This window comes from Hyperoodon ampullatus, assembly GCF_949752795.1.
Source record: "Hyperoodon ampullatus genome assembly, chromosome: 3".
NCBI classification, from domain to species: domain Eukaryota; kingdom Metazoa; phylum Chordata; class Mammalia; order Artiodactyla; family Ziphiidae; genus Hyperoodon; species Hyperoodon ampullatus.
The window spans coordinates 87,621,006-87,645,804 of record NC_136916.1 but is presented as its reverse complement, the minus strand read 5'-3'; the positions used below and the strand labels follow the sequence as shown (position 1 = coordinate 87,645,804).

The following is a 24,799-nucleotide window of genomic DNA, read 5'->3' as shown; positions in this document are numbered from 1 at the left end:
ATAAGTTTGTTTTCGAAGTTTGTGAGTCTGTTTCTGTTCTGTAAATAAGTTCATTTGTATCGTTTTTTAGATTCCACATGTAAATGATATATGATATTTGTCTTTCTCTGTCTTACTTCACTTAGTATATAATCTCCAGGTCCATTCATCTTGCTGCAAATGGCATTATTCAATTCTTTTTTATGGCTGAGTCATATTCCATTGTGTGTGTGTGTGTGTGTGTGTGTGTGTGTGTGTGTGTGTGTGTGTATATATATATATATATATATATATATATATATATATATATATCTCACATCTTTTTTATCCAGTCATCTGTCGACTGACACTTAGGTTACTTCCATGTCTTGGCTATTATAAATAGTGCTCCAGGGCTTCCCTAGTGGTGCAGTGGTTGGGAGTCTGCCTGCCAAGGCAGGGGACACGGGTTTGTGCCCTGGTCCAGGAAGATCCCACATGCCGCGGAGCGGCTGGGCCCGTGAGCCATGGCCGCTGGGCCTGTGCGTCCGGAGCCTGTGCTCCACGATGGGAGAGGCCACAGCAGTGAGAGGCCCGTGTACCGCAAAAAAGAAAAATTTTAAAAATAAAATAAATAAATAAATAGTGCTCCGGTGAACATTGGGGTGCATGTATCTTTTCAAATTATGGTTGTTTATTCTCCAGATATATTCTCAGGAGTGGGATTGCAGGATCATATGGTAGCTCTATTTTTAAAGAACCTCCATACTCTTCTCCATAGTGGCTGTACCAATTTACATTCCCAGAAACAATGTAGGAGTGTTCCTTTTTCTCCACACCTTCTCCAGCATTTATTTTTTGTAGACCTTTCAGTGATGGCTATTCTGACTGGAGTGAGGTGATATACCTCATTGTATTTCTGATTTGCATTTCTCTAATAATTAGTGATGCTCAGCATCTTTTCATGTGCCTTTTGGCCGTCTGTATGTCTTTTCTGGAGAAATGTCTATTTAGATCTTCTGCCCATTTTTTGATTGGGTTATTTGTTTTTTGATATGGAGCTGTATAAGCTGTTTATATATTTTGGAGATTACTCCCTTGTCAGTTGCATCATTTGAAAATATTTTCTCCCATTCTGTGGATTGTCTTTTCAATTTTTTTATGGTTTCCTTTGCTGTGCAAAAGCTTTCAAGTTTAATTAGGTCTCATTTTTTAATTTTTGTTTTTATTTTCATTACTTTAGGGGGTGGGTTAAAAAACATCTTGCTGTCATTTATGTCAGAGAGTGTTCTCCCTATGTTTGCTTCTGTGAGTTTTATAGTATCCAGTCTTGCATTTAGGTCTTTAATCCATTTTAAGTTTATTTTTGTGTATGATGATAGAGAATGTTCTAATTTCATTCTTTTACATGTAGCTGTCCAGCTTTCCCTGCACAACTTATTGAAGAGACTGTCTTTTCTCCATTGTATATCCTTGTCTCCTTTGTCATAGATTAATTGACGATAGGTGTATGGGTTTATTTCTGAGCTTCCTATCCATTGATCTATATTTCTGTTTTTTGTGCCAGTACCATACTGTTTTGATTACTGTAGCTTTCTCATATTGTGTGATGTCTGAGAGCCTGATTCCTCCAGCTCCATTTTTCTTTCTCAGGATTGTTTTGGTTATTTGGGGTCTTTTGTGTTTCCATACAACTTAAAAAATTTTTTGTTCTACTTCTGTGAAAAATGTCATTGGTAATTTGATAGGGATTGCATTGAAATGGTGGATTGCTTTGGGTAGTATAGTCATTTTGACAATATTGATTCTTCCAAATCAAAGAACATGGTATATCTTTCCATTTGTGTCACCTTCGATTTCTTTCATTAGTGTCTTATAGTTTTCAGAGTACAGGTCTTTTGTTTCCTTAGATAGGTTTATTCCTAGGTATTTTATTCTTTTTGATGTGATGGCAAATGGTATTGTTTCCTTAATTTCTCTTTTCTTATCTTTTGTTTTTAGTGTATAGGAATGCAAGAGATTTCTGTGTCTTAATGTTGTATCCTGCAACTTTACTGAATTCATTGATAGACTTTAAAATAAAGACTGTTACAAGAGACAAAGGAGGACACTACACAATGATCAAGGAATCAATCCAACAAGAAGATATAACAATTGTAAATATATATGCACCCAACATAGGAGAACCTCAATATATAAGTCAAATGCTAAGAGCCATAAATGGAGAAAGAAAATTGACAATAATAGTGGGGGACTTTAACACCACACTTACATCAATGGACAGATCGTCCAGACAGAAAATCAATAAGGAAAAACAGTCCTGAAATGAAACATTAGACCAGATGGACTTAACTGATATTTATAGGACATTCCATCCAAAAGCAGCAGAATACACATTCTTCTCAAGTACACAAGGAACATTCTCAAGGATAGATCACATGCTGGGCCACAAAGCAAACCTAGGTAAATTTATGAAAATTGAAGTCATATCAAGCATATTTTCTGACCACAGCAGTAAGAGATTAGAAATCAGCTACAAGAAAAAAAACTGTAAAAAAAACACAAACACGTGGAGACTAGTATGCTACTAAACAACTAATGGATCACTGAAGAAATAAAAAAAATACCTAGAAACAAATTACAATAAACACGACAATCCAAAACCTATGGACATGGCAAAAGCAGTTCAAGAGGGAAGTTTACAGCGATACAAGCTTACCTCAGCAAACAAGAAAAAACTCAAATAAACAACCTAACCTTAAACCTAGATCAACTAGAGAAAGAAGAACAAACAAAACCCAAAATTAGTAGAAGGAAAAAAATCATGAAGATCAGAGCAGAAATAAATGAAATAGAGATGAAGAAAACAATAGAAAGATCAATGAAACTAGAAGATGGTTCTTTGAAAAGATACACAATATTGACAAACTTTTAGCCAGACTCATCAAGAAAAAAAGGGAAAGGGCTCAAATCAATAAAAGTAGAAATGAAAAAGAATTACAATGGACACCACAGAAATACAAAGGACAATAAGAGACTACTCCAATTTATACAATTTTAAAGGTTATACTCCACTTATTATTACAAAATATTGCCTATATTCCCTATGTTGTACAATACATGTTTGTAGCCTTTCTTACACCCAATAGTTTGTACGTCCCATTCTGCCCCCCCTATATTTCTCCTTCCCACCCTCTCCCTGTTGGTAACCACTAGTTTGTTCCCTGTATTTGTGAGTATGCTTCTTTTTTGTTACAATCACTAGTTGTATTTTTTAGATTCCACATGTAAGTGATATCATATAGCGTTTGTCTTTCTGTGTCTGACTTATTTCACTTAGCATGATGCCCTCCAAGTCCATCCATGTTGCTGCAAATGGCAACTTTTCATTCTTTTTTTATGGTTGAGTAATATTCTATTGTATATATATACCACATCTTCTTTATCCATTCATTTGTTGATGGACACATAGGTTGCTTCCATATATTGGCAATTGTAAATAATGCTACTATGAACATTGGGGTGCATGTATCTTTTTGAATTAGTGTTTTTGGTTTTTGTGGATATATGCCCAGGAGTGGAATTCCTGGATCATATGGTAGTTCTGCTTTTAGTTTTTTGAGAAACCTCCATATTGCTTTCCACAGTGGTGGAATGAATTTACATTCCCACCAACAGTGTACAAGAGTTCCCTCTTCTCCACATCCTCACCAGTATTTGTTATTTGTAGACTTTTTGATGATAGGCATTCTGACAGGTGTGAAGTGATATCTCATTGTGGGTTTTTTTGTTTGTTTGTTTGTTTGTTTTGAGGTACACGGGTCTCTCACTGTTGTGGCCTCTCCCGTTGCGGAGCACAGGCTCCGGACGTGCAGACTCAGTGGCCATGGCTCACAGGCCCAGCCGCTCCGTGGCACGTGGGATCTTCCCAGACCGGGGCACGAACCTGTGTCCCCTGCATTGGCAGGCGGACTCTCAACCACTGCGCCACCAGGGAAGCCCTTATTGTGGTTTTTATTTGCCTTTCCCTGACAGTTAGTGATGTTGAGCATCTTTTCATGTGCCTTTTGGCCATCTGCATTTCCTCTTTGAAAAAATGTCTATTCAGTTCTTCTGCCCATTGTTTAATCAGTTGTTTTTTGATGTTGAGTTGTATGAGCTGTTTATATAAGTTGGATATTAACCCCTATTAGTCATATCATTTGCAAATATTTTCTCCCATTCATTAGGTTGTCTTTTGTCAATGGTTTCCTTTGCTCTGCAGAAGCTTTTAAGTTTAATTAGGTCCCATTTATTTATTTTTGCTTTTATCTCCCTTACTCTAAGAGATGGATTCAAAAAAATATTGCTATAATTTAAGTCAAAGAGTGTCCTGCCTATGTTTTCCACTAGGAGTTTTATAATATTCAGTCTTATATTTAGGTCTTTAATCCATTTTGAGTTTAATTTTGTACAAGGTGTTAGAGAATGTTTTAATTTCATTCTTTTACATATAGTTGTCCAGTTTCCCCAGCTCCACTTATTGAAAAGGCTGTTTTCTCTCCATTGTATATTCTTGTCTCCTTTGTCATAGAGTAATTGACCCTAAGTGCACAGGTTTATTTCTGGGCTCTCTGTCCTGTCCCATTCATTTATGTGTTTGTTTTATGCCAGTACCATATTATTTTGATTACTATAGTGTTGTATTATAGTCTGAAGTCAGGGACCGTGATTCCTCCAGCCCTTTTCTTCTTTCCCAAGATCATTTTGGCTAGTCAGGTTCTTTTATGTGTCCATACAAATTTTAAAATTATTTCCTGTAGTTCTGTGAAAAAATGCTAATTTGATAGGGATTGCATTGAATCTGTAGATTGCCTTGGGTAGTATAGTCATTTTCACAATATTGATTCTTGCAGTCCAAGAAGATGGTGTATCTTTCCATTTGTTTGTGTCATCTTTACTTTTTCATCAATGTCTTATGGTTTTTGGAGTACAGGTCTTTTGATTCCTTAGGTAGGTTTATTCCTAGGTTTTGTTTTTTTTGATGTGATGATAAATGGGATTGTTTCCTTAATTTCCCTTTCTGATACTTTGTTGTTAGTGTATAGAAATGCCACAGATTTCTGTATATTAACGTTGTATGCTCCTACCTTGCTGAATTCATGTATTAGTCCTAATATTTTTTTGTGTGGAGACTTTGATGTTCTCTATATAGAGTATCATGTCATCTGAAAATAGTACAGTTTTACCTCTTCCCTTCCAATTTGGGTACCTTTTATTTCTTTTTCTTGTCTAATTACTGTGGCTAGGACTTCCAATACTGTGTTGAATAGAAGTGATAAGAGTGGGCATCCTTGTCTTGTTCCTGAATTTAAGGGAAGGCTTTCAGCTTGCCACCAGTGAAGTATTATGCTGGTTGTGGTTTTGTTGTAAGTGGCCTTTATTATGTTGAGATATGTTCCCTCTATTCCCAGTTTGATGAGAGTTTTTATCTTGAATGGCTGTTGAATTTTGTCAAATGCTTTTTCTGAGTCTGTTGAGATGATCACATGGTTTTTATCTTTCCTTTTGTTAATGTGGTGTATCACATTGATTTGCACATGTTGAACCATCCTTGTGACCCTGGAATGAATCCAAATTGGTGTATGATTATTTTTTTTTCTATTGTGGATTTTGTTTGCTAATATGTTATTGAAGATTTTTGCATCTATATTCAACAAAGATATTGGCATGTAATTTTCTTTCTTTGTAGTGTCTTTTTTTGATTTAGTATCAGGGTAATGGTGGTCTTGTGAAATGAATTTGGGAGTAATCCTTCAATTATTTGGAATAGTTTGAGAATGATCAGTATAAGTTCTTCTTTATATGTTTGGTAGAATTCCCTAGTGAAGCCCTCCAGTCATGGACTTTTGTTTGCAGGGAGATATTTTTTTGCTTGTTTGTTTTTTATTACAGATCCTACTTCATTTCTAGTGATTGGTGTGTTCAAATTATCTGTTTCTTCTTGAATCACTCTTAGCAGGCTGTATGTTTCTAGAAATTTGTCCATTTCTTCTAGATTACCCAGTTTATTTGGCATATAACTGTTCATAGTATTCTCTTGTGATTTTTTTGTATTTCTGTAGTATTGGTTATTGCTCCTCTGTCATTTCTCATTTTATTTGGATCCTCTCTTTTCTTCTTGGTGAGCCTGGCTAAAATTTCATCAATTTTGTTTATATTTTCAGAAAACTGGCTCTTGCTTTCATTGCTCTTTTGTCATTTTTATTTTATTTTACTCATTTCCTTTCCCATCTTTATTATTTCCTTCATCCTGCTGACTATGGGCTTTGTTTGTATTTTTTCTAATTCTTTTAGGTAGTAGGCTACCTTGTTTATTTGAGACTTTTCTTGTTTCTTGATGGAGGCCTGTATCACTATGAACTTTGCTCTTAGAACTGCTTCTGCTGCGTCCCATAGATTTTGTAAAGTTGTGTTTTCATTTTCTTTTGTCTTGAGGTATTTCCTGATTTCTCCTTTGATTTCATCTTTGACCCACTGGTTTTTTATTTATTTATTTATTTATTGCTTTTCTTTCTAATTTATTTTTTTAAATTAAAGTATAGTTGCTATACAATACTATGTAAGTTACAGGTGTACAATATAGTCATTCTCAACTTTTAAAGGTTATACTCCATTTATGTTATTATAAAATATTGGCTATATTGCCAGTGTTGTACAATATATTCTTTTTTTTTTATTAGTTTCTGCTTTATAACAAAGTGAATCAGTCATACATATACATCTGTTCCCACATCCCTTCCCTCATGCATCTCCCTCCCTCCCACCCTCCCCATCCCACCCCTCCAGGCGGACCCACTGGTTTTTTATTAGCATGTTGTTTAGTCTCCATGTGTTTGTTCTTTTCCCATTTTTCTTTCTGTAGTTGATTTCTATGTTTATACTGTTGTGACCAGAACAGTTACTTGAAATAATTTCTATCCCCTTAAATTTGTTGAGCCTCGTTTTGTGACCTGGAATGTGGTTTATCTTGGAAAATGTTCCATGTGTGCTTGAAAAGAATATGTGTTCTGGGGTTTTTGGATGTAGTGTCCTACAGATATCAATTAAGTCCAACCAGTCTATTGTATCATTTAGGGCCTCGGTTGCCTTATTAATTTTCTGTCTGGGTCATCTGTCTATTGATGTCAGTGGGCTGCTACAGTCTCCTACTCTTATTATTGTCAATTTCTCCCTTTATGTCCCTTAGCATTTGCTTTATATATTTAAGTGTTCCACTATTGGGTGCATATATGTTAACAAGTTTAATATTATCTTCTTGTATTGATCCTTTTATCGTATATAATGCTCTTCCTTGTCTTTCTTTATAGCCTTTTTTAAAGTCTATTTTGTCTGATATGAGTATTGTTACCCCCACTTTCTTGTTGTTTCCATTGGCATGAAGTATCTTTTCCATGCTCTAACTTTCAGGCTGTGTGTGTCTTTCACTCTGATGTGAGTCTCTTGTAGGCTATATATTGAACAGTCTTGTTTTTTAATCCAGTCAGCCACTCTTTTAATTGGAACAATTTTTGCATTGACATTTAAAGTAATTGTTGATAGATATGCACTTATTGCCATTTTATTCCTTGTTTTTCCAGTCCTTTTTTTTTTTTGGTTTTTGGTTCATTTCTTCTTCTTTTTGATTTTCCTGTTTGGGTTTGATGATTTTCTTTTATGGTATACTTGAGTTCCTTTCTTTCTGGCTTTTGTGAATCTACTGTAGTTTTTTGATTTGTGGTTACCATGAGGCTCATTATGTTGACCCATAACTATATTTTAGTTGCTTTAAACTGATAATCATTTAAATTCAAATACATTCTAAAAGATCTATTTTTTAACTCCTCTCCCACATATTTTGTTTTTGATGTCCTAGTTTACATCTTCATGCTTTTACTTTTACTGTTTATTTTAGTTATAATGGCTTTTACAATTTCTTTTGTTTGTCTTTTAATCTATGTACTGGCTTATTTAAGTGATCTTCAGTCCTTATTATATATTTGACTTTCATATTGGGATTTCCCTTTCCTATAAATTCTTGATTCTTTTCTATTTAGAGAAGACCCTTCCATATTTCTTTTAGGGTGGGTTTAGTATGCTGAATTCTTTTAGTTTTTGCTTGTTTGATATATCCTTTATCTCTCTTTCTATTCTAAATAATAATGTTGCTGGATAGAATATCCTAGGTTGCAAGCTTTTCCCTTTCAGGACTTTGGCTACATTGTGCCACTCCCTTCTAGCCTGCAAAGTTTCTGCAGAGAAATCAACTAATAGCCTTATGGGGGGGGGGGGATCCCTTGTAAATGACTGTCACTTGCTGCCTTTAGAATCTTCTATTTATCTCTAACTTTTGCCATATTAATTATGATATGTCTTGGCATGGGTCTGTTTGGATTCATCTTGTTTGGGACCCCCTGTGCTTCCTGTACCAGGATATCTGTTTCCTTCTTTAGATTTGGGAAGTTTCAGCCATAATTTCTTCAGATATATATATATATATATATATATATATATATATATATATATTTTTTTTTTTTTTTTTTTTTTTTTTTTTTTTTTTTTGCAGTATGCGGGCCTCTCACTGTTGTGGCCTCTCCCGTTGCAGAGCACAGGCTCCAGACGTGCAGGCTCAGCGGCCATGGCTCACAGGCCTAGCCGCTCCACGGCATGTGGGAATCTTCCCGGACCAAGGCACGAACCCGTGTCCCCTGCATCGGCAGGCAGACTCTCAACCACTGAGCCACCAGGGAAGCCCCTTCAGATATATTTTTGATACCCATCTCTCTCTTCTCTTTTGGAACACCTGTTATGCGTAGGTTGGCACATTTTACATTATCCCATAGATAGCATATGTTGCTTTCATTGCTTTGTCTTTCTGTCTGCTGTTCTGACTGGGTGATTTCCATTATTCTATCTTCCACATCACTTATTTGTTCTTCTGTGTCATTTAGTCAGCTATCCATTGCTTCTAGGTTGCTTTTTATCTCAGAAATTGAATTATCCCTTTCTGATGGTTCATCTTTATAGTTTCTAGTTCCTTGTTGCAATGATCTGCATTTCTATCAATAATCTTTCTTAGTTCAGTAGCATTTTTATTACCACCTTTTGAACTGAGGATCTGGTAGACTGGTGAGCTCTGTTTCATTATTTTTTCTTTCAGGGGATTTCTCTTGCTCTTTTTATTGGGAGTAGTTTCTGCATTTTCATTTTATCTAACTTTCTGTGTCTCTATGAATTTAGGAGGAACTGTCATCTTTTGTGGGCTTGAAGGGTGTTTTTATGTGGGAGCATCCCTGTGTAGACTGTGTGTGTGTAATATCTTTGGTGAGAGGGTTGATTGTGATATGGACATCAGCCACATCTTTCCTTAGGGTGCTGGCTGTTTTCCCCTTGATAGAGGGTGTGGCTGGTGTTGGGTCTAAAGTCAGTGCTGGCTCTTTTCCCCTTGATAGAGGGTGTGGCTGGTGTTGGGTCTAAAGTCAGTGCAGGGTGTAAGGTGGGACTTCCTGTCCATGGCTGTCGCCGTCTTGTCAGGGGTGAGGTCTGGTCCCCAGTAGTTAGAGTAGAAACCCTGATATTCAGGCTCAATCTGGCTCTGTTCCCCGACTGCATGCCCTGACCCAAAGGAGGTGATTGCTAAAGCAAGTGAAGCCCATGCATTCACAGAGAATCAATGTGCTGCCTGTGTAGGCCTCTGCAGCTCCACCTGGATGCAGCCTAAGGTCACATCCCTTCCCCTGGTGTGTTGGTCCTAGATATAGTGCAAGGTTGTGGTGTGGAGTGGCTGGGCCAGAGCATTCACTAGTCTAGGACTGGGGTTGGGGCTTTGTGACTGCAGGAATTGAGGTGGCTGAGCTGCTGCCAGAGATCTGGGCTGCCTCTGTGGCAGACATCTCCCAGGACCTGTCTACCCCAGATCCAGTGCTAAGCTGCGGTGTGGAGTGGGTGGAGCTGGAGCACTCACTGGGCTGGGAGACTAACTGTGGCATGCTCCTGCAGCTCCGCCCAAGCACGCATTGACAACCACCACCACCACCCCAACTGGGTCACACCCCAGACCCCAGTCTGTCTCTGTGTAGCTATCCCAAGTATTTTCCCAGGGCTGTTGGCCCAGATCTCATGCCAATCTATGGTATGGAGTGAGCAGGAGTGGGTGTTTGCCCCATTCAGATTGGGGAGTGCAGTGAGGTGACAGCTGCCAGTGCAAGTCTCTCTCTGTCATGATTGTTGGTGAGACAGCACACGCACACTCCTTGGAGTAGAGCCTGGGCTTCTCCAGCCCTTCCACCTGTCCCAGCAGTTCTCCCAGTAGCCAACAGGGCTTGTCTCCTCTGTGCTGTTCCCGAGGACTGGGACACCCAGATTGTGGCTCGACCTGCTCGCTCCCCCAGGTGAGGGTCCACCAATGCAGAACTTCTTTTCCTTTCAGACTCCTCTCAGGGGTGGGGATCCCTACCCTATGCATTTTTTCTGTCCTACCTTGTTACGTGGAGATCTTTCCTGCAGCTTTGGTATAGGAGTTCTTCTGCCAGTTTCCAATTAGTTTTCCTAAAGAATTGTCCCATATGTAGATTTTTTTCTGATGTGTTTGTATGGGGAGGTGAGCTCCACATCTCCTACTCTGCCACCTTGATCCCTCCTCTGGGAAACACAATTTGTAATTACCTGTAAGAGTTCAAAACTTGGACAGAGACTTTAAAAACACATAGTTATCAACTTTAGTCCTGAATATAGAATTTTTTCTTTCCAAATAATCTGATAATGTTTATGTAAATCTAAAATTTTACTATTCCCCAGTGCATCACCATCACCCTTCAGGCTTTTTTATCTTCAGGCTCAAAATAATCCCTGGCACTTGAATGACCTCGCAATGGGTATGTGAGTTCATTTGGATCTCATGGGGCCAAAGTAAACTGATAAATGTGTTTCTCTCACAGCTATCCACATTATCTGTTTATAAACAGCCTTATTTAATTTGAACTGAATTTGCAAACGTGGACCATTCCTCATCTTTCCCATCCCTTAAACATAGGTCAAATTGGTTCATTTTATTCTTGACTCTGATCCTAAGAATGATGTACATTTTCCCTAGGCATGTAAAGGACAGAAAAAAAAAATCAGTTGATCAATGGAACAAAATCTCTCCTCAATGAGTTTCCAATAAAGAGACTAAACATCAAACACCACAAATGCCAAAATATTTAGTAAAAGTTTGCAAATCTTTCAAAAATGTTACAATGCAGTGAAACTAATGACAAATTAGACACTGAAAACTAACATCTAGTTAAGTCTATGCAGGCACGTAGGAGAACAGGGAATATCTAAAAGCATTAACTATGATTAAACCACTGTATTAGGCTCTTTTATATATATCTCATTTGATCCCATTCAGGAAAAGTTATCCCAGACTTGGAAATTAAGGCCAAAAAAAAAAAGGATTGTGTGATCCATAATATGCTAGCCCATTATCCATCAAGCCCACCTAAGGGCCATCTGACTCTTTTGGGAAATATAACTTTGACCAATAATGCAATAAGGACTAGATTAAGGATTCTGTAAAGTTGGAGGATGATTTATAGAAAATTGATAAGGCATGATGATCATTTATTTTTGTTTTCTGATAGAGAACTTTACCTCCAAGGTTATAGTTACTATATAAAAATACCTCCAAGGTTATTTCCCTTTAGAATACTAACCAGTTTTAGATCTTACTTTGCAATCTCATTTCATCAATGCCTTTTCCACTGATTACTTAAATTCCAGTTCTTCACATTTGCTCTTGTATTCTGATTGAGTTAAATGGCACTTAACTCATCATCTATTCACATGAGAATTATGTTTTCAATGACTTAAGAATTTGTGCTTTGACAATCCTCGAACAACCACATGAGGTAGGTAGTATATCCTCATTTTACAGAGGAAGAAACTGAGTCTCAGAGGAAGCACATTACCTGCCCAAGCTTACAGAGGTAAGAAGTGACAGAACTGGAGTTTGAACACAAATATGCATGAATTCTTTTACAGAGACTATATTGATGACTCACATATGGACTCAAATTTGGACTGGAACATCTCCAAAAACTCAACCTCATGTGTTTGAATTATAAATGACAGCTGAATATCAAAACCAACTAACTCTGAATGACCTAAACCTGCATATTTAAATAAGTAATTTAAAAGATTGTTTATTAATTTCTTTGGTTTCAAATCTGAACTTTTTAAAACTGGAGATGTTGAAAGTATCTGCACATACATTACATGGAATAGTATCAAAGTGTGAAATTCCAGTGCTTTGCTGAGTCCATTAATAGCTCTAGATGAGGCAGAGAAAATAACTACTGAAGTTGTTATAAAAGTCATTGAAAAGTATTTAGAATACTTTCCAGAGTCTCTCTTTGACATTTCATGAACATGTCCCTGATAATTTTTTGAATATATTTGACCAAATTGTCAGCCTATTCCACTGTAAAGATGTTCAGTCTACTTTATCTCTAGACTAGTAGAAAAATGTGGAATACCAACATGTTTTTCTAATCTTCGGGCATGAAGGTGATTTGTTTTCCTGGCTGAACACACAGGTAGGGATCAAGACTGGACAGTGACAAGCTGCTGTAAGTCTGGAAGCACCTTAGTGTAAAATGTGTACCTTTTAAATCTTAAAAGTGTATCTTGGGAAAGGCTGATCTTACATATAAGTGTTAATCTGTCACAAGGATGCTTTTCAGCTGGGATATATACCTTGTGAATGCACCCTTTTATTCACCTGAAGACCCATTCTCTGTATATGCAGATTTACAAGTGTTTCTCCATAAATAAGATTCTAAAGTACAGATCGATTGGTATCTAGGTTGATTAAAAAAAACCTGTGCTGGTATTGTGAGGGTTTTGTCCACCAACTCATGAATTGGACAGTGACCTCTGACCTGGTTTTCAGTAGAGCACATCTCTGTTGGATGGCACTGGCCACTGTCTGATACAGATTTAGGTTAAGCGAGGCCATCTGCCCCACCCCTAGCCCCTGATCTTAAACTCTGGAGCCAGTTAATTTCAGCTCCAGCCAAAGTGAAAAGATAACTGTGTGGCTCAAATTCATCTTGACTCACAGTTTCACTGTTTTATCCTGGCTAAAGCTGCTCACTGTGTCTGTGGTTTTCTTACATAAATTTTCAATCCAGCTAGTGCTATTATACAGTGTCTTTTCCAACCCTGATGTCGGGGGTGGATTTTTAGCTCGCATATTTTTTCCAGATGTGATAAGCTCTCCATAGCCCTCTTGGTGAGCAAAAGCATATCCAGATCTTCTCGAGCTTGATCTCCGAGTCTGAGGCTTTCGGCTACGCAGGGGTCTTGCCTTCTTTTGAGCCTTCTGCCACTGGCGGATCTGGAGACAAAGGAGACCCAGAGTGAGATGAAGCATCCACATGATAGACTCCACACAGTTGGCCACTTTGTGAAGTGAAAGCCTTTTCTGTAAAAACAACATCAATGATAACCAAGTACTCAAGTTCACTGCAAAATCAAGTTTTTCACCTAAAAGCCAAGCAATTTTCTACCCAAAAGATTACACTGGATACTGGTTAGTTTTTGACTCTACTGAGAGACTATTAAGCAAACAAGAAGTGTTAAGACAAATTTCATTATTGTCCCCATCTCATACATCCACCTTAAGTGAACAGGAACATACTTTTGTACAGAAAGATTTTCTAATGTGCACCGGCCAAGTACAGTCAGTATAAAAATTTACAGATCCATATGCCCCAAATAAGTCTTTCCTCTCTCTTTTAGAGGTTCTCAGGATCCAGTAGTCATTAGTAACTGGACTAAGAGAAAATTAAGAAAATGAGAGTCACAAAATTTCAAACTCTTGTGGTAGGTCGAAGTACCATGGGATTTTCAGTGTTTTGATTTGTTTGGGGGTTTTTTGTGGTCTTTTGAAGAGCTCAACATTGTTTGGGTGTGTTTCTAGCATTTCTTTCATTTCGCTATAACGTTGAGGAGGAAGAGATCCAAGGTTTGGTGCTCAGCACCTTGTTCTTTAGGTGAGCTGATCGATTGCTTGGCTTCTGACTTTCATGTCGGGAGAAAGCCATTAAGCAGAAAATCATGATGTGTATAAACATAGGAAGAAATGAGCATCATCTTCCTTCAGCTCATCCATCATTTTCTGAGTTTACAGCAGAATGAGCTCACAGAGCCAAAGGGAAAGGACAAACATAAGAGGGGAATCCACGGATCATTTCAGAAGAAATTTCTTTGTACTTTGGCCCCAGAACATGAAGGATTTCATGATAAGGGAATTTCTACCTCAGTTCTTCTCAGCATCATCAGCCTGGTCACTCACCCCCTCAATATTTCCCCCTTCTCAAGACATAGCTACAAATGCATCTCCTCTTTCTCCTTTTCTCATCTATATGGGTCCTGACCTAATTTGATATTGTGTTGCTTATACTCCTCTGTCCATAAAATACTGAAATATGTTCTGTCAATCCCTTGACTTAGGTATTTCTAGAATCTGTTCTTTCTGTTTGTTTTTCTTCTAACAGTATATTTTCCAATCCAGCTATCATGTTGCTGTTCCCTTTCTTAATCTGTTCAGAAAGTAACCTCTCTCCCATGTTTAACAATCTGCTACTATATTTCTACAGAAATTTAGAGCCCCTTCACCTCATACTTTGCTTGTCTTTCTTTTACTGTACGCTTTACTTTCCCCAAGTCAGTAACTTTCCCTCTAGCTTGCCTTTGCCTTGGAGCAAATGTCCAAAATGCTGCCAGCAAGCTTGTTTTTTAAAAGTCAACTTTTAAAAATATCCAATTTAACTTGTAATTTATGACTCCCCACCCACATTTAGTGTAGACAGTTATCTTCAGTGGCACTCCCAGGGCTAATATGTTCAGTTGTGGGCAGTTCCAGCTACTGTGATGTGATGCCATGCACCTGTAGGTGTTTGCTGATGGGAAGTTCATTAGCTCTTCTCTGGACTTCTAATCAGGCAGAGGACATGATTCCAAGAGCAAAGAACCAACCCCTCAAGTACCCAGCAGCACTACAACATACCTGATCACTCAGGGTTGGGAATAAATCCACCTTCAAAAATCTGAATGCCACCACAGGCATAACTGAAGCCACTATCGTTAAGAGAATAACAAGCCAGATGCACTTCTGGGTCAAGGAATGTCGTGCATTTCCTATTATTAAAGAAAAATAAACACTGTGATTATAAGTAGAACAGAATTATTGAATTAATTGGTTTTTTGTCTATTCCCATAAGGTCTTTTTTGAAAGGGACTTTTGGACTACCTAGGAGAACCACTGGGTATCTTCCCCAGTATATCATATGCTCAGTGGTGATAAAAGTGCAAGAATGGTAAGATCACCCTTGGGAACTGCTTCATGGCCTGATCACTAGGGGACTGCCAGCCAGAGCCAAGCATTCTCTGATCCAGGCTCAGTCCAGCTTCACTCATGAAGCAGAATTCTCTCATCCAGCCTCAAAATCCCTCAACTACAAAGCAGCCATTATTTTTAAAGGCACATTTACCCTTATGGATTCAAACAAAACTATCATATCAAAACTACACAATGTATGTTCTGGATGCAGGTACAATCACAAATACTGGTCTTCTCAACTGGCTATGTCATAAAAGTTGAGCTGTATCTACTACAGGGTCAACCTTTTAAATTCAGGCAACAGCCCCCAAAAACCTGCCTCAAAGGGACTTACCAATCTCTCTAGTGTTCACTCGGTTATGAAGTACTCAAGGTTCCAAGGAGATCCGAGATGCTCCTGGGTTTGTGAAAAGAGCATTCTCCACACTGGGAAACCACTGATTCAGCCATTCAATATTCTAGTTCAATAGAGTAGTGAAACTCATTTCCAAGTCTGGAGCCAGTTTTCTTATTTTATACTCACACCTTGTATACTGGGATGTTTGTTTAAACAAAGCAATAAGGGTCAGTAAGGCAGGCAGACAAACTATATGGAAGATGTCAACCCTACTTGTGAACTGTTGTTCCTGTTGGTTTTCTAGGCATATGGTACCTCCAATTATCCAGGTTCCCCCTCCCAGTGCTATAGTTAACACAATTTTAATGGGCTTTGGGTGTGATGCTTGGCTCCTTATTGGAATGTCTGCATTTTCTGTCTTAGGAGGATAGACTCTGCCTACCAAAGAGCACTTGATTCCATTTGCCTGGGCAGAAACAAATTTGACTCAGTAAATTAAATGTCTTTTTGAGCTCCCTGAAGCTCAGTACCCCCAGGCATGGCTGGAAAAACAAGCATCACTTTAAAACCACACTCCTGCTTGCTGCTGGCTACTAAGGAAAAAAAAATTTTCTTAAACCTCAATGTTGATTTAAGTTTTGAAAAATCTCATTGGAACCCAGTAATTAATTCCTGGAATGGCATGTGCTTAGAGAGTGGTCCCCACACAAACTACTTTCTCCAGTTGAGGCATTCCAGTCTCATTATGCATGTTTGAATGCTGTCTTAGGACTTCTGGTTAATGCACTGAACTTTCAGATTTGGCAACCATAAAGAAAAGAAAAAACTTAAAAGTAGTTTAAATGGCTCTCTTTTTCCTAATATGTTTATTCTTATTCACAACCATCATGTTTATACATGGTTGGAATCTTTTGATAAATAAAGGATTAACATTACATGTTAAGTAAGAGAGGGACAATTTAAAGATTTCCATGTACACACAGAGGAAGGCAAAAATTGAATACAGTACTCTTAAGCATATACATGCATTTAAATGGAATTGCAATTTCAGGTGCCTTTGGAAATGTATAACCTTATAATTGCTCTTATTTTGCTTTCTACATGAATCAGTCTTCTAAGAATTATTTTTCTAGACTGGATTTCCCAACTAGTGGATGCAAATCTGTCTTGCCTAATCGAGCTCAAGTAGGTTGTCACTATGTATCTCTCTTTTCCACAGTTTGCTGGGATGAACTCAGAAACATCCCTGTTACCAACTTATTTCACACACACTAGAGATTACAAAACTTCTTTAAAAGTCTATTAATAGCCCCACTGTGTAAATAAAGCTCAGTGGCCCTTGCTGGGAATCATTTTGAAATGTGGAGTGCAATGATAGTATACTCCAAAGATAGACCAGATATATACTCTTTGTAGAATCATAGAATCTCAGGGGTTTAAGGGATTTTAGGAGGTCTTTTGCTACCCATCTGCTGTTCGATGTCCCCAACCAGTAATCAAGCCACATTTGCTTTAATCACCATCTTCATCATCATCATGGCTAACATTTACTAAAAAAGTATTATGTACCAGGCTACATGCTAAGCATTTCATATGCATTATGTCATTTAGCCCTCACCAATTTCCTATAAAAGTAGGAACTATTAACATACCCAAGTTTAGAACTGAAGACATTAAGCCATGAAAAGGAAAAGAAACTTGCCTAAGGTCACACAGCTTATAAGTGGCAGAGATGACACTTGAACACTGGCTACTGAACAAAGAGCCTATTCTTGGTGCCACTCATGGACTATGTCCAGCAATTTTTAAAAGGCTCTAAATTACACATTATTTCTTTTCTAAATGCAAATAAGTTCCACAGGTAAACTTAGGCAGAAATATTGGTGATAATGTGGCATAAAAGGGAAAGCCTGGCATTTCTTTCTCTTCCCTCTATCATACATGAACTTCACAGGTTTTCAGGTATCCCTGATCTATATGTCCTATGCCTGTTATTTGGAAAGGGACAGTCTACTGCATCTGGGCTGTTAGGAACCTGTAAGCAGCTATCTCAGTGATTCTGCATCTAGTAGGGACAGCAAAACCTAACCTTTTGGAGCTCACTTCAAGCCTGTAAGCCCTCAGATGTCTGGCTCAATCAATTCCTAGAGACAGAATTATTGGTCATCCCTAATCCCACCAAAAAAAAAAAAGAAAATAAATTACAAAGACAAATAAATGACAACTTGACACTAGGCCCCAGCAAATAGTAGGACTCACTTACCAACAAATGGAAACTGGCTTGGGAAGATGCCAAAGAGGCCATTACTGTGCATGGTAAATAAAATGGAGAAATAAGTGGCAATGCTGCCCCAGATGAAGACATGATTAATGACAGTCCAGTAACTGGTATCCAAGGCTATCTGTAAATAAAGTCAAACACAAAGGGGAGATTGTTGAGGATTAAAAGAGCATCATTTTACTGAGTAATGTTTCCTCAGAACTGTTCTGTGAGAAGACAGTGGCACATGTCTAGTTTCCAGCCAACCATAGGCCTTACCACTTTCTGCACAACACAGGGGACTAATGTGACATTCCTGGTAGACAACTGACTTTAAGACTTATATCTGCAAGCCATTATATCTAGCAACATTGAATCAAAAATCAGGAAATAAAATGTTAAACTTCTTTTAAGTGAGAAATAAGAAAGCAGAATGGTTTCTAATTTCAAAGCTACTTTCCAAATTGCTCTCAAAATTTTTCTATTGGAAAACTATTTTTCACAGTGAGCAAGTGCAACATTTAAAAATCTGTACATAGGGCTTTCCTGGTGGCACAGTGGTTAAGAATCCACCTGCCAATGCAAGGGACACGGGTTCGAGCCCTGGGGTGGGAAGATCCCACATGCCGCAGAGCAACTAAGCCTGTGCACCACAACTACTGAGCCTGAGCTCTAGAGCCCTTGAGCCACAACTACTGAAGCCTGTGCACCTAGAACCCATGCTCCGCAACAAGAGAAGCCACCACAATGAGAAGCCCGCACACTGCAAGGAAGAGTAGCCCCTGCTAACCGCAACTAGAGAAAGCACACACGCAGCAATGAAGACCCAACACAGTCCCAAAAATAAATTAATTAATTAATTTAAAAAAAAACCGAAAAAAAAAATCTGTACATAGATTTTTATATGACCATTTTGACACAGGTATAATCTGTTTACATCAATATTCTAATTCATTTTGGTTATCATTTCTCTTAAGTTATTCAAATAATAGCAAAGAAAAATTCTTAATCCACTTTTGGCGTAAAATTCAGAAGCTGGGGTTCATGGTGATCTGGGAACATGCTCACAAGCCCTTCTCCCTTCCAATAACTTGTTATGGCAGCGCAGCTGCAAAAGAGTAACCTGTTATGGGGAAACCAAGACAGCCACTGGTGAATATGAACACTTGAGTTCTCAGAGAAAAAAAAAGTAGGTTCTAGCATCCTTATTTGCATATCAGAGGCACCAAATGGTCCAAGCGAAGGTTTGCATTTCTAGCACAGTCTGAAGCAAGGCCACAGATTTATTGCCTGCCTGAGGGGGCTCTACCTACATAGTAAACAGATTCCTCTCTGCACATGGAGACATACTTCCCCTTCCCACGTGACGTTTACTGTCCTTTAAAATGATGCCCCATAAAAAGAATGCTGGCAGCCTTGATGAAACTGCAGGGGTGCTAAAGGGACAGGCTTTACTTCCCTCAAGAGGCCTGAGAACAGACAGCCCTGCTTTCCATGCCTCAGCAAAGAGATGCTGGCTTTCCAGTTCATTTGTCGAGACATTAGACCAAAATCTGCAGCTGTACCTTTCACCACCTGTCAGTTCATCACCATTAAGAGACACCAGGGGCCTGACCTGTGTGGGTATGAGTAGGCAAAGAAAAATCACAACCAATTTAAGAGGACGCAATTGAAAAAAAAACAAGAACAGGTGGCTCCTGTTGAGGCAGAACTAATGGGAAAGACAGACAAGCACTATAACAACAACAAAAAAAGTAATAAGAACTCTTAAGGAGATGCAATTAGATCATAGTAAAAAATTCTGGAAGAAATAAAAGCATTATTTCTGAATTTTAAAATCCAGTAGAGAAACCAAACAATAATAGTCACTGATGAGAATTGAATTAATATTCTGGGAAAAACAAATGGAAACAGTATTTCATAACTGGGCAAAAACTTGAAGAAATGGGAACCATGTGCAAAAAGATATGAGACGTGGATGGCAAATCCATAGATGTCATATCCATGGGCCCAATATAAGAAATAATGGCATCGTAGAAAGAGGAAAAGAAAGAAAGAGAGAAGTAGCAATCAAAGAAATGACAGAGAAAACTGCTCTGGGATAACAAACAGCAAAGATTTTCAGATTGGGAGGGTACTGTAAATTCTAGGAAAATCAATGAAAGAAGTTATGTTCTGGTGACATTTGTGAAGTCGAAGGATACAGAACATAAGCTTCTAGACACAGAAGATATTATTTACAAAGGAAAGAGAATCAACTTAATATCAAACTGCTACACTGAAATGGATGTAGTGGAAAATCATTTACAAAGTTCCTAAAGAAAAATGCTCTGATTTAAGAATCTTATGCCCATCCAATATATCATTTAGTAAAGATAAAGAAAGATTTGAACTCAAAAGTATAACATCTATGTACCCCTTCTGCAGAAATTACTCAAGCTTAGACAGAGAGGAAAAGATGTTAATGCTGCTCTCAAAATGAGCTTATTCACAAAATTCCTGAAACTTATTCTGTGTGTTAAGGACAGCAGTGTCTGATTGAAGCCATGATTTCATGATGGTGCCTTAGCTGTGTTAGAGGCTTCCAAGTCACTCCATTATCTCCTCCTCTGCTACAGAATTGAACACAGGGGAACTAGGCATGGAGAGTTCACAAAGCACCCATATGCTTTATTTAGTTGTGAAACAGACAAACAGAACTCCTCTTTCAGTGGAGAAATCTGGTTCTGATTTTGGATGCTACCTGTCTGACTGAATTTTGGACTTGCAAGATGTCAAGTGCTAGATGGCTTTGGTTTGAACTTAATGATACTCACTTAGATGGACCAAGGCATGGCAGAGATGCCATTTAAATGCAGTATATTTACATCTGATTCATTCAAACTATTAAATATTTATTGAGTCATGAAGAGAAAGTCTGGGGTTTAACAAGATCTTTCATTGGATATAAGAGGCTAAGATTTGTAAAACACATTGTTTATAGGATAGAAAAAGGACTCACCACAGGCAATTCAAACTCTATAAAAATTAAGCCCTTGATTTATACTTTCCCCTCAAAAAAACACCCCCCCCAAAAAAAAGCACACACAAAAAAAGACAAAAAACAGGGGTCACATGGCTTAATGTATCCACCCAGAGGTACAGACTTTAATGGATTGGAAAGCTTTTGTAAATTCTAACTCAATATCTAATGGTATTGTCCACCATTTGCATAAAAGAGGAAATAGAAACAAACTCAAGATGCCCGAAGAGGATCAATGGATCATCAAAAATCATTCTTACCAGATGGAAATGTAAATTGGTGCAGCCACTACGGAAAATATTAGGGAGGTTCCTCAAAAAATTAAAACTAGACTTGTCATATAATCCAGCAATCCCACTCCTGGGCATGTATCTGGACAAAACTGTAATTTGAAAAGATACATGTACCCCAGTGTTCATAGCAGCACTGTTTACAACAGCCAGGTCATGGAAGCAAGTGTCCATCAACACCAAGTATCCATTGACAGATGAATGAATAAAGAAGATGTGTGTGTGTGTGTGTGTGTGTGTGTGTGTACACCCCCACAGTGAAATACTACTCAGTCATTTAAAAGAATGAAATAATGCCATTTCTAGCAACATGGATGGACCTAGAGATGATCATACTAAGTGAAGTAAGTCAGAAAGAGGAAGACAAATACCATATGCTATCACTATATGTCAAATCTAAAATATGACACAAATGAACTTATTTACAAAACAGACTCACAGACATAGAGATCAGACTTGTGGTTGCCAAGGAGGAGGGGGGTTGGGAGAGGGATAGATTAAGAGTTTGATATTAGCAGACGCAAACGACAGTAAGTCCCCTTCATACGAACCTTCAAGTTGCGAACTTTCAAAGATGCAAACGTGCGTTCACAAGTCCAATCACGTAAGTTAGTTCATGTGTCTGGCGTACATTGTCACGTGTGCGCATCCTCTACAACTGGTTGTGCTCTTGTGTACTTTACTGTATAGTACTGTATGGAGTACAGTAGTACAGTATCTTTATTTCAAGCTAGATCTGCAAGAGGACGACTTCATTGAACTCCTTGCTGTGCAACACGAGGAGCTGACTAATGAAGACCTGATGGAATTGGAGGCCCAGAGAAAGGATGAAGAGAGTCAAGAGGAAGAAGAAGTAACTGAAGAACCAAAGAGATTCACGATGCAGGAAATGGCAAGGGGTTGTTTTTTATTTGAGGTGGCACTGTTAGTTTTTGAGGCACAGGACCTGAATGTAGAATGGTACATTAAGGTTGCAGCGGTCATTCAGAATGCAGTCCAGTGCTACCATGTCATCTATGACTAGAAAAAAAGAGCTACTACCCAGACATCACTGGATCGTTTTTTCAAGAGGGTAGATAGATTGAATCCAGCAAGGAAACAGAACCTGTGCCATCAACGTCAGGCGTGAGTGAAATTGCAGCTTGTCCTCCGTCTCCTATTGCTGACGATCCTTCAGCTCTACCACCTCCCACCTCCTCTCCCTCCTCGAGTCAGTAACTCTTCTCGCCTGTTCACTGGATGCCAGCCCCTGTATGCCAGCTGTTGTACTGTACTACTGTACTTTTCAAGGTACCGTATTATAAGATTAAAAATGTTTTATTTTTGTGTTTGTTTCTTATGTATTATTTGCGTGAAAAGTATTATAAACCTAATACAGTACAGTACTATATAGCCGTTATGTTAGTTGGGTACCTAGGCTAACTTTGTTGGACTTAGGAACAAACTGGACTTACGAACCGAACGCACTCTCGGAACGGAACTCGTTTGTATGTAGGGGACTTACTGTATTATATACAGAATGAATAAAGAACAAGGTCCTACTATATAGCACAGGAAACTACATTCAATATCCTGTGATAAACCATAATGGAAAAGTATATGATATGTATAACTGATTCACTTTGTTATAAAGCAGAAACTAACACACCATTGTAAAGCAATTATACTCCAATAAAGATGTTTAAAAAAATATGAAAAAGAATATATTTATGTATAACAGAATCACTTTGCTGTATACCAGAAACACAACATTGTAAATCAACTATACTTCAATAAAATGAATTTTTTTTTTTTTTTTTTTTTACTGTTGAGCCTTCTTTTAATTTATTTTTTTATTTTTATTTTTTGGCTGTGTTGGGTCTTCGTTTCTGTGCAAGGGCCTTCTCTAGTTGTGGCAAGCGGGGGCCACTCCTCATCGCGGTGCGCGGGCCTCTCACTGTCGTGGCCTCTCCTGCTGCGGAGCACAGGCTCCAGACGCGCAGGCTCAGTAATTGTGGCTCACGGGCCCAGCCGCCCCGCGGCACACGGGATCCTCCCAGACCAGGGCCCGAACTCGTGTCCCCCGCATTAGCAGGCAGACTCCCAACCACTGCGCCACCAGGGAAGCCCAATAAAATGAATTTTTAAAAACTCATTCTTACCAGGAAAACTATGAATTTGAGATTCGGATGTGCCACATACATAGAATTGAACCTCTTGATAATTCCACAGAAATGTAGTCTTATAGAAGTCATGGGAAAGTTTCTGTTATCATTGGAAAAATTTTCTTCCAAGAAGACAGCACAAGGAGGAAGTAGTAGTATAATCATTTCTCTTCACATACAACATGCAGTCCCAAGAAGTGATTGATTCATTGTGAGGTTTCCACTAACATGGAGGTTATAGACATCCAATGCTAATCTCCTACATCTGGAAATTTATGTTAAAGCTTCCTGTTTTAATCTCAAAATGTGTAGTTAAAAAGAAAACCCCAGTATTCCTTTAAAATTACTGTCAGTAAATGAAACAGAATTTTAAAAGGTGTAAAGACATCAAGTTAAGATATTTTCACCAGTAGGTTACCTGCACACTGACCACAATGACCAAAGATGTGGCCATGGTCACTGCAAAAGACTGGTAGTCTGCAATGTGCTGTCCATCTTCTCCAGCCACGTTGTAAAAGGCCCCATACGGGATGAAGAAAAGGGCTAATGAGGTGTAGATTCCATGTGCCATGCAGATGAAAAATTTATGCTTGTTAAAAAGTAGATTCAGCTGTCCAGGTTTGTAGAGCTGGGGACAATCCATGCTATTCTGGTCATTAACATCCTGTCAACAGAGTTACTTCAGTGGAAGAGGCTTGAGAATTTAGAGATACCCTGAATTTCCTATCTCCAGAAATAGCACATGCATATCTAAGCATGCCCTAATATACACTAGTCATTATTTTGTTTTCATTCCCACAGTAACCCAAAGGATAATAAAATGATCCCTATTTTATATAGGGAACTTGAATCTCCAAGAGAGATTCATGAGAGGCCACACAGCTCTTATGGCAGAACCAGAACTTGATTGCACACAGATATTTGGCTTCAAATTGAAGTTTTTTTCCTGTACTCTCCTGCAGCTGCATTCATGCTCCCAGAATTCTAGTACATCCTGTGCAGCCAGTGGGCCCCAGGGGTTAATTGCCAACGCAGTGAGTGGTAGTGACCAGGGGATGTCAGCAGAGAGCTGCAGAGTCAGAATTGGCCAACCTGAGTTCCCAACTTTGGGGGAAGCCTGAGCAGGAGAAAGGGAACTGGGAAAGGGGGAACTGAATGTGGGATTCCAAGTGGAAGGGAGCTGAGCCTGAAGAGGTGAGTGTTCTACCCAGGGAGGATTCCACGGGCAGTTACCAGGTGTTCAGGACAAAGAATTTAGACGGAATGAGAAGGAGTCATGTCTGGGCCCAACAGAGTCCTGGGAGAAACTAAAGCTGTGCTTCTCAAACTCATGTACACACTAATAACCTGGGGTACAGATTATAATTCAGTAGGTTTGGGGT

The 24,799-nt window shown here is 38.5% G+C and overlaps 1 protein-coding gene across 1 annotated transcript in view; it reads right to left on the bottom strand.

The window, feature by feature from the left end:
* Window positions 1-13,075: 13,075 nt before the first annotated feature.
* The window catches only part of LOC307049561 (putative phospholipid-transporting ATPase IM), a gene marked incomplete at both ends in the record, with an annotated part of 93,319 nt that continues 81,595 nt past the window's right edge, over window positions 13,076-24,799 (bottom strand). The window contains 4 exons of the mRNA XM_079699118.1: window positions 13,076-13,444; window positions 15,032-15,162; window positions 17,965-18,103; window positions 23,836-24,081. Coding sequence (XP_079555244.1) covers window positions 13,076-13,444; window positions 15,032-15,162; window positions 17,965-18,103; window positions 23,836-24,081 — 885 coding nt within the window. The remainder of the gene's footprint in view (window positions 13,445-15,031; window positions 15,163-17,964; window positions 18,104-23,835; window positions 24,082-24,799) is intronic.